This window comes from Notolabrus celidotus, chromosome 16, assembly GCF_009762535.1.
Source record: "Notolabrus celidotus isolate fNotCel1 chromosome 16, fNotCel1.pri, whole genome shotgun sequence".
Lineage (NCBI taxonomy): Eukaryota > Metazoa > Chordata > Actinopteri > Labriformes > Labridae > Notolabrus > Notolabrus celidotus.
Window position 1 is genome coordinate 14,443,499 of NC_048287.1, and position 12,470 is coordinate 14,455,968.

At 41.1% G+C, this 12,470-nt stretch overlaps 1 protein-coding gene across 15 annotated transcripts in view; it reads right to left on the reverse strand.

Annotated features, from left to right (window-relative positions):
• LOC117828391 (cytoplasmic dynein 1 intermediate chain 1) overlaps positions 1-8,983 on the reverse strand; it is a 63,683-nt gene extending 54,700 nt beyond the window's left edge. Inside the window, exons 1-8 of one of the 15 annotated variants that reach the window (XM_034705504.1) lie at positions 8,684-8,982; positions 8,288-8,344; positions 7,660-7,781; positions 7,279-7,396; positions 5,993-6,080; positions 4,914-4,955; positions 3,484-3,543; positions 3,121-3,236 (exon numbers count right to left, since the gene is read on the reverse strand). In XM_034705504.1, the coding sequence (XP_034561395.1) occupies positions 3,121-3,236; positions 3,484-3,543; positions 4,914-4,955; positions 5,993-6,080; positions 7,279-7,396; positions 7,660-7,767 (532 nt within the window). In that variant the 5' untranslated portion in view covers positions 7,768-7,781; positions 8,288-8,344; positions 8,684-8,982. Of the gene's footprint in view, positions 1-3,120; positions 3,237-3,483; positions 5,715-5,992; positions 6,081-7,278; positions 7,397-7,647; positions 7,782-8,287; positions 8,345-8,683 lie in introns of all 15 variants that reach the window. The other 14 variants (XM_034705500.1, XM_034705498.1, XM_034705502.1 and 11 more) reach the window with 14 other exon arrangements.
• Positions 8,984-12,470: the final 3,487 nt, after the last annotated feature.

Sequence of the window (12,470 nt, forward strand, 5' to 3'; positions counted from 1 at the left end):
CTTCGCCAGGGGTCCACGTAGCTCCCGTACCTACGCAGAGGCCAACGCACGTAGCTGACGTGCACCTCCTCCAAAATGTACCCATAGAATCGATGCAGACCACAAGCCGTGTGATTGGTCCGCTCGGCGGCACTGTATTGCCCGCATTTATAGTACTTCCGGGATCCCCGCTCATCGACTGCACATCGGCCGTGTATTTCTCTATATCTCCTCCTCTCTATTCTTCATGTAATCATGTCTGTATGATAAAAAGTAACATGTATCAGCTTTGGAAAAGTAAACAGAGATTGAAGTGGGCAACCGGCTATCAGAGAGACCACATTGCCCTCAAGCGTTTTGGCGGAGAATTGCTGCGCGTCACGGACACAACGACGCACAAGTATGTGCTGCTCATGTCCGCATCAGCCCCTGCTGCATGGGGTGACGCAGAAGTGTAAATCAGCCTTCAGGGTTGCTACGCAGTCCTACGGCGTAGGCTACGCCGTTGATTCAACACATACATATGAATCAAGCTTGAGTCCCCATTTTTCTTTAACCTTGCAAAATATATGTTTTAGCATCTCACAAAGGCAGCATTTTTAACAACTTTACAGAAGACTTAGGCTTTAAAGGAGAGATGGAGGAAGATAAAAGAAAGGAAGACAAGGGATGACAGGAGACAGATAAAAGAGATTGAAAAAGGACAGGAAAGACAAAAGCATTGAGTATGGTTTGTATTATATGAGTCTAAAATAATTCATTTTAAAGTAAAGGCCAATTAATTGTACTTAGGCGGTGAAACGCGAAGCATAGTAAAGATATATGAAGAGTAATTTCCTTTAGAAAGATAAAGAGTGAAAATCAACAGCTATGCATGCATACATATTTAGTTGGAATGTGCTGCTGTCTCACCCAGAACACTTATGCAAAAGAGATTTTACAAGCACTAGATTAGAGCTGACAAGGGAGTGCACCTCACTGCTGATACAGAGAAGATGCTTTTTAGAGGGAAGTCACCTGTCAGACAAACTCTGATTTGTTTCCACGGTCAAACATGAAAGAAAGTGTCGTCAGTGTGGGAATATAACACCGTCTCTGAGAAACATAAGCAACATGCGCTTTGTATGACATGTTCCATTGACATTTTAGAGGAGGGACTACTGGCAACATTTTGAATACATCAGACAAAGCGCTCGTTTAAAAAGAAGTAATGCAAACAATTAGGATCAGCAGTAAATTGTTATTCTAAACATTTTTATTATTATCAGACCTGATTTTCACTGCAGGTATATCTGTAGCCTTTAATATTTTAAATGATTCACCACAGGCATGAATGACTTAAAAACTCCAGCTTTGGCATGGATAATGATAACAGGGACCAAAAAATCCAGGTCATGGCTCTAACAGTCATGTGCACAACCTTTTACTGAGACCTGAAAATGAGCCATGTGTTGTGTGCTTGTGAATTTCAGTAATCAATAAAAGGAACTGGCCTGAACAAACATACAGCCAGGAGTGCAGGCAGGTGCAACTATCAGCCTCTTTTCCTCTTTCCGAAAACACACAACCTTTGTGGAAGTCTGCAAAGGAAGGGTCTCCTGAGGCCAAGGTCAGCTCCCTGCAGACCACCACAGCTCTGCTCTGGCTCCCAGATGTTCTCTCTTACTCATATGTGCACAAACACACACAAAAACATGGACACACATACACATAAGAAGGGACCTCATGAACAAGGTTTTTGAGGCTGCATCAAAGAAACTTAAATTAACCCACACACAGTTTACCAGTCACACTTTTGGTATTTCTTTGTGTGTGTACACAGGTTACATGATCTGAATATAGTAGCTACTTTGTGTTTCTGTGTTTGGGTGTCTGTTAGTTTTATTTACCTATTTGCCTTGTACAGTTTCCAACAGCTCTTTTGTTTGTTTGTTTTTTATAGTGTTTTGGTGCTCATTTCAGGTTTGTGTGTGCACATGTGTCTGTATGTCCCTCAGCACACATATGGGAGCCAGTGCCAGTGCACTTGTTGGATCAATGATCTATTTCTGGGTCTGTCAAGGAAACGGGGGATGGGAGGGGGAGTAGATGAGGTGGGCCCGTTTGGATGCTGATCAAGACAGACGTGTGTGTATGTGCGTGGTGGTGGTGGTTGCTGGTGGAGGGGGGCAGAGGAATCCACACCAGACCATCTATTATAATGACAGGAAGCAGGAAGTACAACCCCTTCACAGTCACATGGCTGCCAGCTGTCTTGGCAACTAAAAGAGGGAAGATAGAAAGGATGATAGGGAGCATGTGTATGTGTGTGTGTGTTTATGTATATACACATGTTGGACTTGTCAGTTGGGATAGAGAACATGTAGGTGGAGCAATATTTGTAGGTACATTCCTACACGTGACGATGACACTTCTGCGTGGAATATCTACCTCAGCAGTAAGGTTCAAGGCTTTGAGTATAATCAATTTAAGCAACTGCAACTGTCAACAATCCAAATCTACATCTTCTTTCTCCTCAGACAGGAAAATAATCAACCATTTATGCCTTGAAGGCACAACACCAGTCTCATGCCAAATCCAGTGCAAGCTTACGTCAGCTTTCAACATATGGATGTGCTTAGCAACTGCCGCTCGGTACACACGTGCACGCCCACTTGTAGAGACACATGTATGCATGCACATATAACCTGCATACAAAGAAACACAATTTTTTTCTCATGAAACCTTCCCAGAGCTCAAAAACACTCATATTTCTGCAGATTTCTCTTTTCAAGAATATCATTCCTAATAGTAAACAATAACAGCAGTACAAATAAAACAATTAAGAAAATAAAGAACACAAATATGCATACTGTACATCGCTGTGTGCATGCAAGCCAGATACACACAGTGATGTTGTAACATTCATAAGGTTACATGTCAGGTGACTTTCTTCTGTCAGTCTAAATATCGCTCTAGGTTTTCGGGCTGTGTCCTGGCTAACTGTAAGAGTATCAAATTCAACCGCACAACAAGAACAATCATCGCAACTTGAAACCTTCTGCTGGCTCTTGTGACCTCTGGTGGCCTACAGGCCCCAAAAAAGAATTTAAATCTTAGACTATACATGATGACTGTCAAGAGCCATACACAAATACTCACCTTCAGACAGGTGGGCGGTGAGCGGTGTCTGCGTCTCCTTGCAGTAAGAGACCACCTCTTTGGGAAGAAAATCTACCTGTGTGATCTTTGAGGCCCCCAGCCTCTGCATCCTGCGCCTGAGTAACAAAGAAAAGATGTTCCTATCAATATATTACGTTGGTACTTTAACCCCAACCTGTTACAAACAGCTTTATGATTTTTCATTTCTTTCAAAGTTGAAGCACTGGATAGTAAGTAGCTCTAGCAAAAACATTCAGATGACCGAACCGCTAGATTGTTTTACCCTTTATGTGAACTATAAAAAAGACTTTTATTATAAGTGACATGCATGCCAAATAAGGTAGTTAGAGAAGGAAGATGTACCCGAGCTCAGAATCAGCTTGCAGCTGCAGCACAGAGGGGTCTGTGTCCCACTGCAGTGTCCTGATGTCGCCAACAGGGGGGGCAAGAGAGGACATGCAAGTTTACAAGCAGACACATCATAACAAACACTTGCACACATGTATCAATGGCGCACAAACACACATTAAAGCATGTATGCACACACTCCCTAACCCACAACCCCACTTATCTCGAGAACAGCTTAACGCGGAAATTCCCATCGAATTTCGTGCGGGGCGCTGTTAATGGAAAAATGTTTAGATAAGTGGATATAGCGTGGGAGGGCTATACATTAGGGAGACATTATATTTCATTATACTTCAATGCACATGATTTATTTAAAGATCTCTGCTCATCTCTTGTAATAGATTTCTTGGTCTTTAGCCAGGAATCTACAAGTTCAAAAATACCTTTACATTTATGGACAAGAAATGTTCCATTGTTGTGGGTAGCCGGGTCAAAATGATGTGGGAAAACGATTTGACCTTTGACTTGTGCAGAAATCTTTCTTCTGATGTTTTAATCATTTACAGCACCAAATGTTAACCACATATATCATTTAGATTGGCACCTACATACTCATGCATCCTTGATTGTAGTTATGCAACATCCTTTGTTTTGATGTTTCATATGCAAACATGCAGCCAATGATACATGAAAACATATGACTTCTTTTCACATCCACAGCCACAACATACATCATCTAAATACAGTACATAATCACGTTAGGAAAATTAATACAAAATAGCTTGATAAAGGTTTAGTTTGCTGAATAAACAGTACATGACAATGGGCTTGCCATGCATGATTAATGAGTTTGACAAACCATGATGACGTTTCTGAGCTAATTTGGTGCTTTAGTGTGTTTCCTGGGCTTACATCAAAGGGGTAAAAGCTCACAGCAGAATAAATCAGTGACTGAAAACTAGTTTTTAAGGCAACTTGGTTGAAATCTACCTGCTGTGAAAGTACCACTACACTTTTTGATGATACCTTTTAGGGCCACTGAGCACGCCCATTAGAGCTTCAGCTTGTGCCACACAGCGCCAGGTGAGAGTGGCAAGGTGTTTCTTTAGCCTGACAGACCGGCTGTTTTACAGTAACAGCGATGACACTTTAAGCAGCAGATTGTCAACTCTGTGAAGGCTGAAATGACTTCTGTGGCTCAACTCATGCGAGCAGAAATCTTTGGAGGTGGTGTTAAAGGGAGACAGTGGGGCATCACGCAGGAAGTGAGCAGAGGAAAGGAAGAAAGAAAGACAGAGGGGCACTGCGCTGTTTTGATCTTGTAAATCGTGATTGCAACACATTGCTAAGATGACTGTCAACACTGTGGGTGCCTCCCTGAGTAAATTCAGCTAAAGAAGGGTGGGGGTTAAGGGGGGTCCTGGGTTTGACAGGAAAATGCTTACCTTGAGGTCTGTACTTGGGACTTGTTTTTAGAGAAACCTGACCTAAGAAGGGACACACATACACAGCCACAGATGGAGAAGCTCAAAATGGCATGCTATGATCTGGGGTGGATTTGAGAGGGACATACAATTTTCATTCCAGGTACGCAACAAAACTCACCAATTAGTAAAGACTGATTTTTAAGAGTTATAAAGGAGCGAATATAAAATCTGCTGCTGACTTCACTCAAGCAATCCTCATCCCCAATTCCACCCCAGGCCATACCAGATCAACACATCACTAATGACCCCTGAGGGCGTCACTCACACTCCACCTCTACAGTCAGCTATTAAAAAGCAAATGGAAAGCGATTGATGACCACTCTCCTCTTTACTGTGGCTTTAATTCACCATAGCAGCCATATGCAGAACTAAAAGTGTTGTAGATGGGAGGAGCATGCATGAGACATGAGTTGGTAATACAATTACAGAACAGTGACAGGAGAGGACAAGCTTACTTTTTGTCACTGGTGCTCAAATCAGCTGATTGCCCTTACAAGTTTATGCTCAGTTGGCTTAATGTTTAAGTTCATCAACTGTCTTTTTAAGGCTGCTTTTGTAAAGTTGATCAAACTTTTTGCAGGATTCGACTAAAGCTGAGCTCACCTCATACTTTGCTTCTCAGGACTAGTTATTAGAGTTTGCACAGTGGTCATCAAAACACAGTAAAACAGTATGGCATGACAACTGACAGTTATGACATATAACCTTACAAGGTACCACAGCCTCACCATTAGTGACACTCATCCTTACCTAAACCTGCTGTGCCATTGACGGGAGAAGAGACAGAATATACGTCAAAAGTGTTCCAAAATATCCAACTTCAATTGATGTGATATGTTTTTAACCCGAGCACCTGGCGTGTCCTTTTGTTTTATATGTATGGGGTAAAGTTTGCTAAAGTTGAAATTGAAGTTAAAGATTTTAGCACATTTCTCTACTCGAGCTGGCACAAAAAGGACAAAGAATGTATTCTGAAGTGACTCTGATATTGAAAGGACAGAGGAGGACTGAGAAGGAAGTCCAGTATTTGCGGTTACCTGCTCGCTGCTCCTCCATCAGCTGAATCCTGGCTCCCGGTCTCACTGGGTGTGCTCGTTGATTTGGAGGGGGACACAGGGGTTGGCACTAAAAAATAAAAGTAACATGAGCTTAAAGCTGTTGTTGCATCACTCTTCTGATCTTGCCCTGTATGTGACAAATGTCAAATGTGTCTCTTATTGTTTATATCTGCTGTTAAAATGCAAAGACTTGTCTGACCCCCTTCCATCAGTTTTTAGGCATTACAAGTTTTTAGACTTTACAACATAGAAAACTTGCTGGTGGTCTCATTTTTTTTTCTAGGTCATAAAAAGGCATCAGTACTATTTTCAGTCTGTTTTCAACCATTTCAAAACTTCTCACAGAGGCTTCAACATTAGAGACGACAGAGACTGCTGGAAGGAAAGCAACAGAGTACAATGCATGGTTGGACAAATTAGTGATTGTATGAAGGGCATCAAATGCATTTGTGTTGTTAAATTTTTTTTTTTTGTGCTTCATTATGCACCATACATAACTTGGGCTGATAACAGCAATGCAGTGACCTAATTTTGAGGTGTTGAGAGTGTTGTTACAGTGTCAGACCACTAGAGAACAGTGCTTCAACAGCTTAAAGGAAGTGGTAGACACTCTAGGGACACAACTTCCAGACATGTGCAGGAGTAACAAGACATTTTTTGGCTGGCATGCTTTTCTAAAATCAAGTGGGACGGTGCTTAGATCAAACTCTAGTTCATAAAAAGTATCAATGTCCTACAAAAGATTTACTAAATCCGTGGTACACAGGAGAATAGAGAAAGATTATAAAAAAGAGCTTCTATAAAAGTGAAACATCCAAAAGGTTTGGTTGAGTTTAACCACAGTGGACATAAAAGAAGTCTTGGATAAACTTAGGATGAAAAGTCAGTCTTATTTGTTGAAACTTTATGAAATACTTGGTGAGACAAAGCTAATATTCTATCTACAAGGTTTTGCGTTGTTTATGATGGATTCTAATGTTTTAGTAATTTGATTAATTCATTTTCAGGTTGGCAGGGTTGGACCAAAATGTACACATGAAGTAGTTTGTTCTGTGCATACACAGTCTGCTGTATGGTAACTATTGTCCATCCATTAAAACGATGAAAGGGTGTCTGGCTGCAATAAATCCTGTTTGGTGCAAATATATGAAAATCTAGGTCAGTTTTAGAGGAGGTTTTGTAACGATTGGCTTAACCTTTAACAGCACAATTACAAGAGAACAAAAGAAACAGGATTCACTGCGTGGAGTGTGAGAATTATGTACCTAGTGAAGGTTCTGGTGAGATGCCAATACTCTGTAGCAGAGCCTCGGTCTCCCTTCGCTTACGGTCTAAGTCTGAATCCTCTGGGGTCATCTCTCTCTTCTGCTGGCTCTCTGACTGCTCAGGATGCAAAGATAAATGTCGACTTACCCATCATGAGTTAAAGAAGAAGTTTAGACGTTCAAAAAGAGCATGCACATTTTTAATAAAAGTCCAACACAAACCTTCAAGGCACAAAAAGATGACTGTATTCACATATGGACACACACAGCTTTTTATGTGTCACGGCCTGACAAAAAGCAATCAACACACAAACAATACACACCAGAGTGCAAAACAGAATGAGTGCCATGTTGTGTGAATTTACTCACTTTCTTCCTTACCTCTTTCTTCTTCCTCTCCTCCTCCTTCCTCTTTTTTTCCTCCCTGATTTGGGCGAGGCGCTGCTTCTTGCGCTCCAGCTCCGCTTTTAGGTCGCTTTTGTCTGACATGGTGTCCTATGGGGCTTCAAGGCAGAGGATTGAGTGGGAATGAGCTGACTTTGAAAACGGTATGCTCTGGTTTCACTGTTACATGATACAGCATAGAGAAGCATGTGTTCATCCTATGAACCTCAAAGTCCCCACTGAGTGTGGCAGTGGTACATTTATAGATCCATTACCTTGCAGGATCCGAAATGATTAAGTCTTAATGCTCACTGCTGTCAGCTCTACGCCTTACTGAACTTAGACAGACCTCCATATTTATGTGACACTTGTACCTATTTCTGCAGAACTAATTATGGAGACTATTTTTTGACAGGTTCTTCTACTAGTCACCCGCTGTTATGAAACCTTGGAGTTTACTGTTCATTGAAATTATTAAAAAGAACGAATCCATATTCAGGTCAAAATCCCAATTTTATTATTTAATTAAAATTATATTTAAGCAAAAGTGAATACACACACAAGAGCAAGGGGAGCTAGCCTATATATTTGATCCCTGAATCAGGCTAACTAATAGGTGGGGTACCTATTTATAGCAGTCAGCATCCAGAGTACTTCTTTCCTGAGTGTTAGGCCACCACTTCTATGAGACAATGAAAAGATGTCACTTGACCCTGCAGGTCTAAAACGTGTCCCAAACAATGTGCACATCTATACCTTCCAAAATAAGACACAAAGGAACTGACACATGGACAATGCAAGGATAAAACTGAAGCATACATAAAGAAAAAGATGCGCACTTTGTATTCGTATAATAACCTGACGTTAGCTGGGCAAGATGCGATCACTGCTAGCTAATCACAGATTTGACTGCATTTGTAAGTACGTCAAAAGGCCTTTCTGCGAATGCAGTAGAGAAATCTGACCCCAAAAAGAGATATTTTAGATAAGAATATAATGTACTGTTCATATCCACTCGTACCTTGTCCACTCGAACTGATAATGTTGTGTCACCCGGGAAAGATGCTGTCTCACTGCTGCACCCCGACACACAAAAATCAACACATCCTCAAGCTCAAATCAAACCGAGGTCTTCTTCAACCCAAAGAAAAGGTCCTTTGAACCGTTTCGTGTGACTATCAATAGAACTGATTACAATATAGCATTTCGGCGGTCTAATGTAGCAAATAATGCATAGAACAGGTGCACTGCACGCTGATACATCCCTAGGAGGAGCAGATGATGCTGGGAAAGAGAAGAGGAAATCCCACCTCCTTTGACACGCACTGTCATCGCCTCATAGCTTTTGTAACGCCGCCATCTCGTGGCCGTTCTGAAGACATGCGGTCTAAAATACACGAGTAAAAGGTGTTTTTATTAATACCTTTCAGGCGTTCCTAGGGGACACTGAGGTTGTCACTGTGTGCACAAGGTCTCCCAGATAAGATAAGATCAGATAAGAGATAAGAGATTCCTTTACTCGTCCAACAACGGGGAAATTCAAGTGTTACAGTAGCAGAGTAGACAAAGTGCAAAAGAAATATATAAAGCAAATAAGAGCCTATAAATGAACAATTATTAAAAAGTTAGCAGCTAGCAATTAGAATTAAAATCAAATTAAAGAGGTAAAAAGATAAGCATATCCTAAAATCACACACATACATATATATATATGTATATATGTACATATATATATATATATATATATATATATATATATATATATATATATATATATATATATATATATATATATACTGTATATATATATATATATATATATATATATATATATATATATAGTATTGATTATAGAGTCTGACCACTGCAGGAAGAAAAGACCTGCATCTCTCTGTGAGACACCGCGGGTGAAGAAGTCTGTCACTGAACGAGCTTCTCTGATGTCCATCAGAGAAGATAGCTTTGCTATCATCCTCCTGTCAACCACCACCTCCACAGGGTCCAGTGGGCAGCCCAGGACAGAGCTGGCCTTCTTCACCAGTCTGTTCAGCTTCTTCCTGTCAGCAGCAGAGATGCTACTTCCCCAGCAGACCACTCCAAAGAAGATGGCTGATGCCACCACAGAGTCAAAGAAGGACTTCAGAAGAGCCCCCTCCACACAAAAAGACCTGAGTCTCCTGAGCAGAAAGAGTCTGCTTTGTCCCTTCTTGTACAGCGCATTTGAGTTGTCTGACCAGTCCAGGTTATTGTTCAGGTGAACACCCAGGTACTTGTAAGATTTCACAATCTCATTGTCCATTCCCTGGGTTGTTCACTGGTGTGGGAGGGGATTTGCTTCTTCTGAAATCCACCACCAGCTCTTTGGTCTTTCCTGCGTTGAGCTGGAGGTGGTTTCTCTGGTACCAGACTGCAAAATCCTAAAAAATAGCGGTCGAAGCAGAGTCTGCCAACCTCCTGTGTTGAAAAATGAAGCCAATGCAGAGGTGCAATAAAATCAGGTTCCTTGATCATCCACTTGAAGATGGCTGCTAAAGCCAAGAAGACCCCTTAACACTCATGGAAAAACATTTTTTTCCCAGCTGCCCACATACCAAATGTTTAGAAACTAATATATGATTCTTATCTGTTTTCAAAGCACGCCTTGGTGACTTTTTTTATGCTGCTCTTTACTCAGCTATTAAACTCTGGTGATGTTGTGAAGTTCTCTCCTCCCATCCTGCTCCTCCAATTCTCCTCCACTCTTTGGGATCCTCGTTCCTCTGGGCAGAAGTTTGGGATACTCTGTGAGATAACAGATCCAAAAGTACCTCTAGTTTGACAGAGGACTGAGGTAATATTATTTAGGAGCTTTGGGATGCAGGGCAAGATTTCTCACACATTATGTTGTGTAAAAAAACAAAAACACGGTTCCTCTCCTTTTGACTACAGAATGCTCAAATGGGCATACATGTCACTGTCCATGGTGCCGATGAGGAGCAGGGTGGCAGCTGTCCTTCAGAGTAGGAGATGCCTATCATGAACAACTGATCAGTCTCTTGAACACACCACAGCAGCAATAAACTCTGCAACTGCAGACAGCACCCGGACTTTTGCAACATCATGAAATGCACCGCACCTCAAAGTGCGAGGAGGTGTGAGGGCCTGTTCAATGCTGCTTGCAGCTTGGATTTTAAGTGTTCTCTGAAGCACAATTTCAGGTACAAACTTTTGAATACACTCCTTAAAATGCACACTTAAAACTGCTGTTGGTTCTCACAGAATAAACATCTGTTCAGAGAGAGGGACTTCGAATGTCAACACTATTCCTCCCAGCCAGATTTCTTCTTAGCCCCCCCCACACACAGATCAGCGTGTGCAGTCATGATAGTGCCGGACCCATAACCAATCGGAGGACATAGTAGGGGCCGCTGCTTAACCAATCAGGACAGAGGATTGGAGATTAGCTATAATTGGTCTTTCATTACTGGAACGAAGGGAATAATAACATTGCTTGATACAAAGGCATTGGAAAACGCAGAAATCTTGCAATAGTCTCAAATGACTCCACTTACCGATGAGTACAGATGGGCATTATAACCTTTTCTCCAAACTCAGCAGAAAAAAAGTAACGTTTTTTACACCATTCCTACCAACAGCAGCTTTAAAATCAACAAATCTGTGTCTCCTCAAAACTGTGCAAACTTGAGATGCACACATTTGTTTCACACTTAAATAGCACTTGTAAGTGCAGTTTATTTACACCCATTCTCAATGTTTTTATGAGGCTACCTTTTTGTGACAGTCATATGCTTAAGCAGTACTGATTTAAAAACAAGGATCAAGGACAGATTTGAGTGTTAACCAATTTTCTCAAACCCCCTAATTCATCCCTTTCTCTGTCCACATTCGCCTTGATTTATCTGTAATTGAGACCCAGCTGTTCATTTTTTCCCTCTATGGAGGACATGCATTTTAGCCATCTAAGTTAAGCACAATATATGCAGTCTGTAAAAACCCCACTGTCCTGTGAAGAGGACATCCTGGGCCTTCTAATGATGTCTCACTTGTGGGGGTGTGGCCAACAGAGCACATGAACTTTCTTTTCAAATAATCAAATTGATTCTTCAATGTAAGAGTCTTAACCTCAATTTAGTAAGATTTCACAAATGTACAGTAATTGTAACCCTTTCAAAACACAACTTTTATTCAGTGTCCTTTGTAGTGGACAGCAGGACTAATTACATCTGTGTTTAACCAATTTCTGTACTCCAGGAAGCAGAGGGCTGAGTGAGGCTGAGAGGATTTTACATGCACGCACACACACACACACACACACACACACACACACACACACACACACACACACACACACACACACACACACGCACCAAACATACATGCACCCACTTCACTGCACACATCAAATCAGTAAAACATTTGATTAAGGTGACTTTCAAGGGGTTGAGTATGCATTTTAAAATTAGATGTTAATGTTCTGATGTGTTCCCACTATTGTTTTAATGTTCATGAAATGACACGAAATCTTAACAGAAACAGGCCTACACAAATCCATGAAGTAATATAATTACATTATGTGACTTATCAAGACCTAATGTCCGCCACAAGGGACAGATGATAAAAAATTAAATTAACAACATTATTGCATTTTTTTTCTGTAATATGTTTCTTTCAACCCAATGCTTATATTATCTAGAAGAAAAAAAAATTAAAACTTTTTTTCTTCTGGGTCTCAGGATATCACTGTCCTCCACCGGTTCCTTTCATCCACCATCCTCCAGTGCGGGAGTATCTTGGCTCTCATTGGTTGG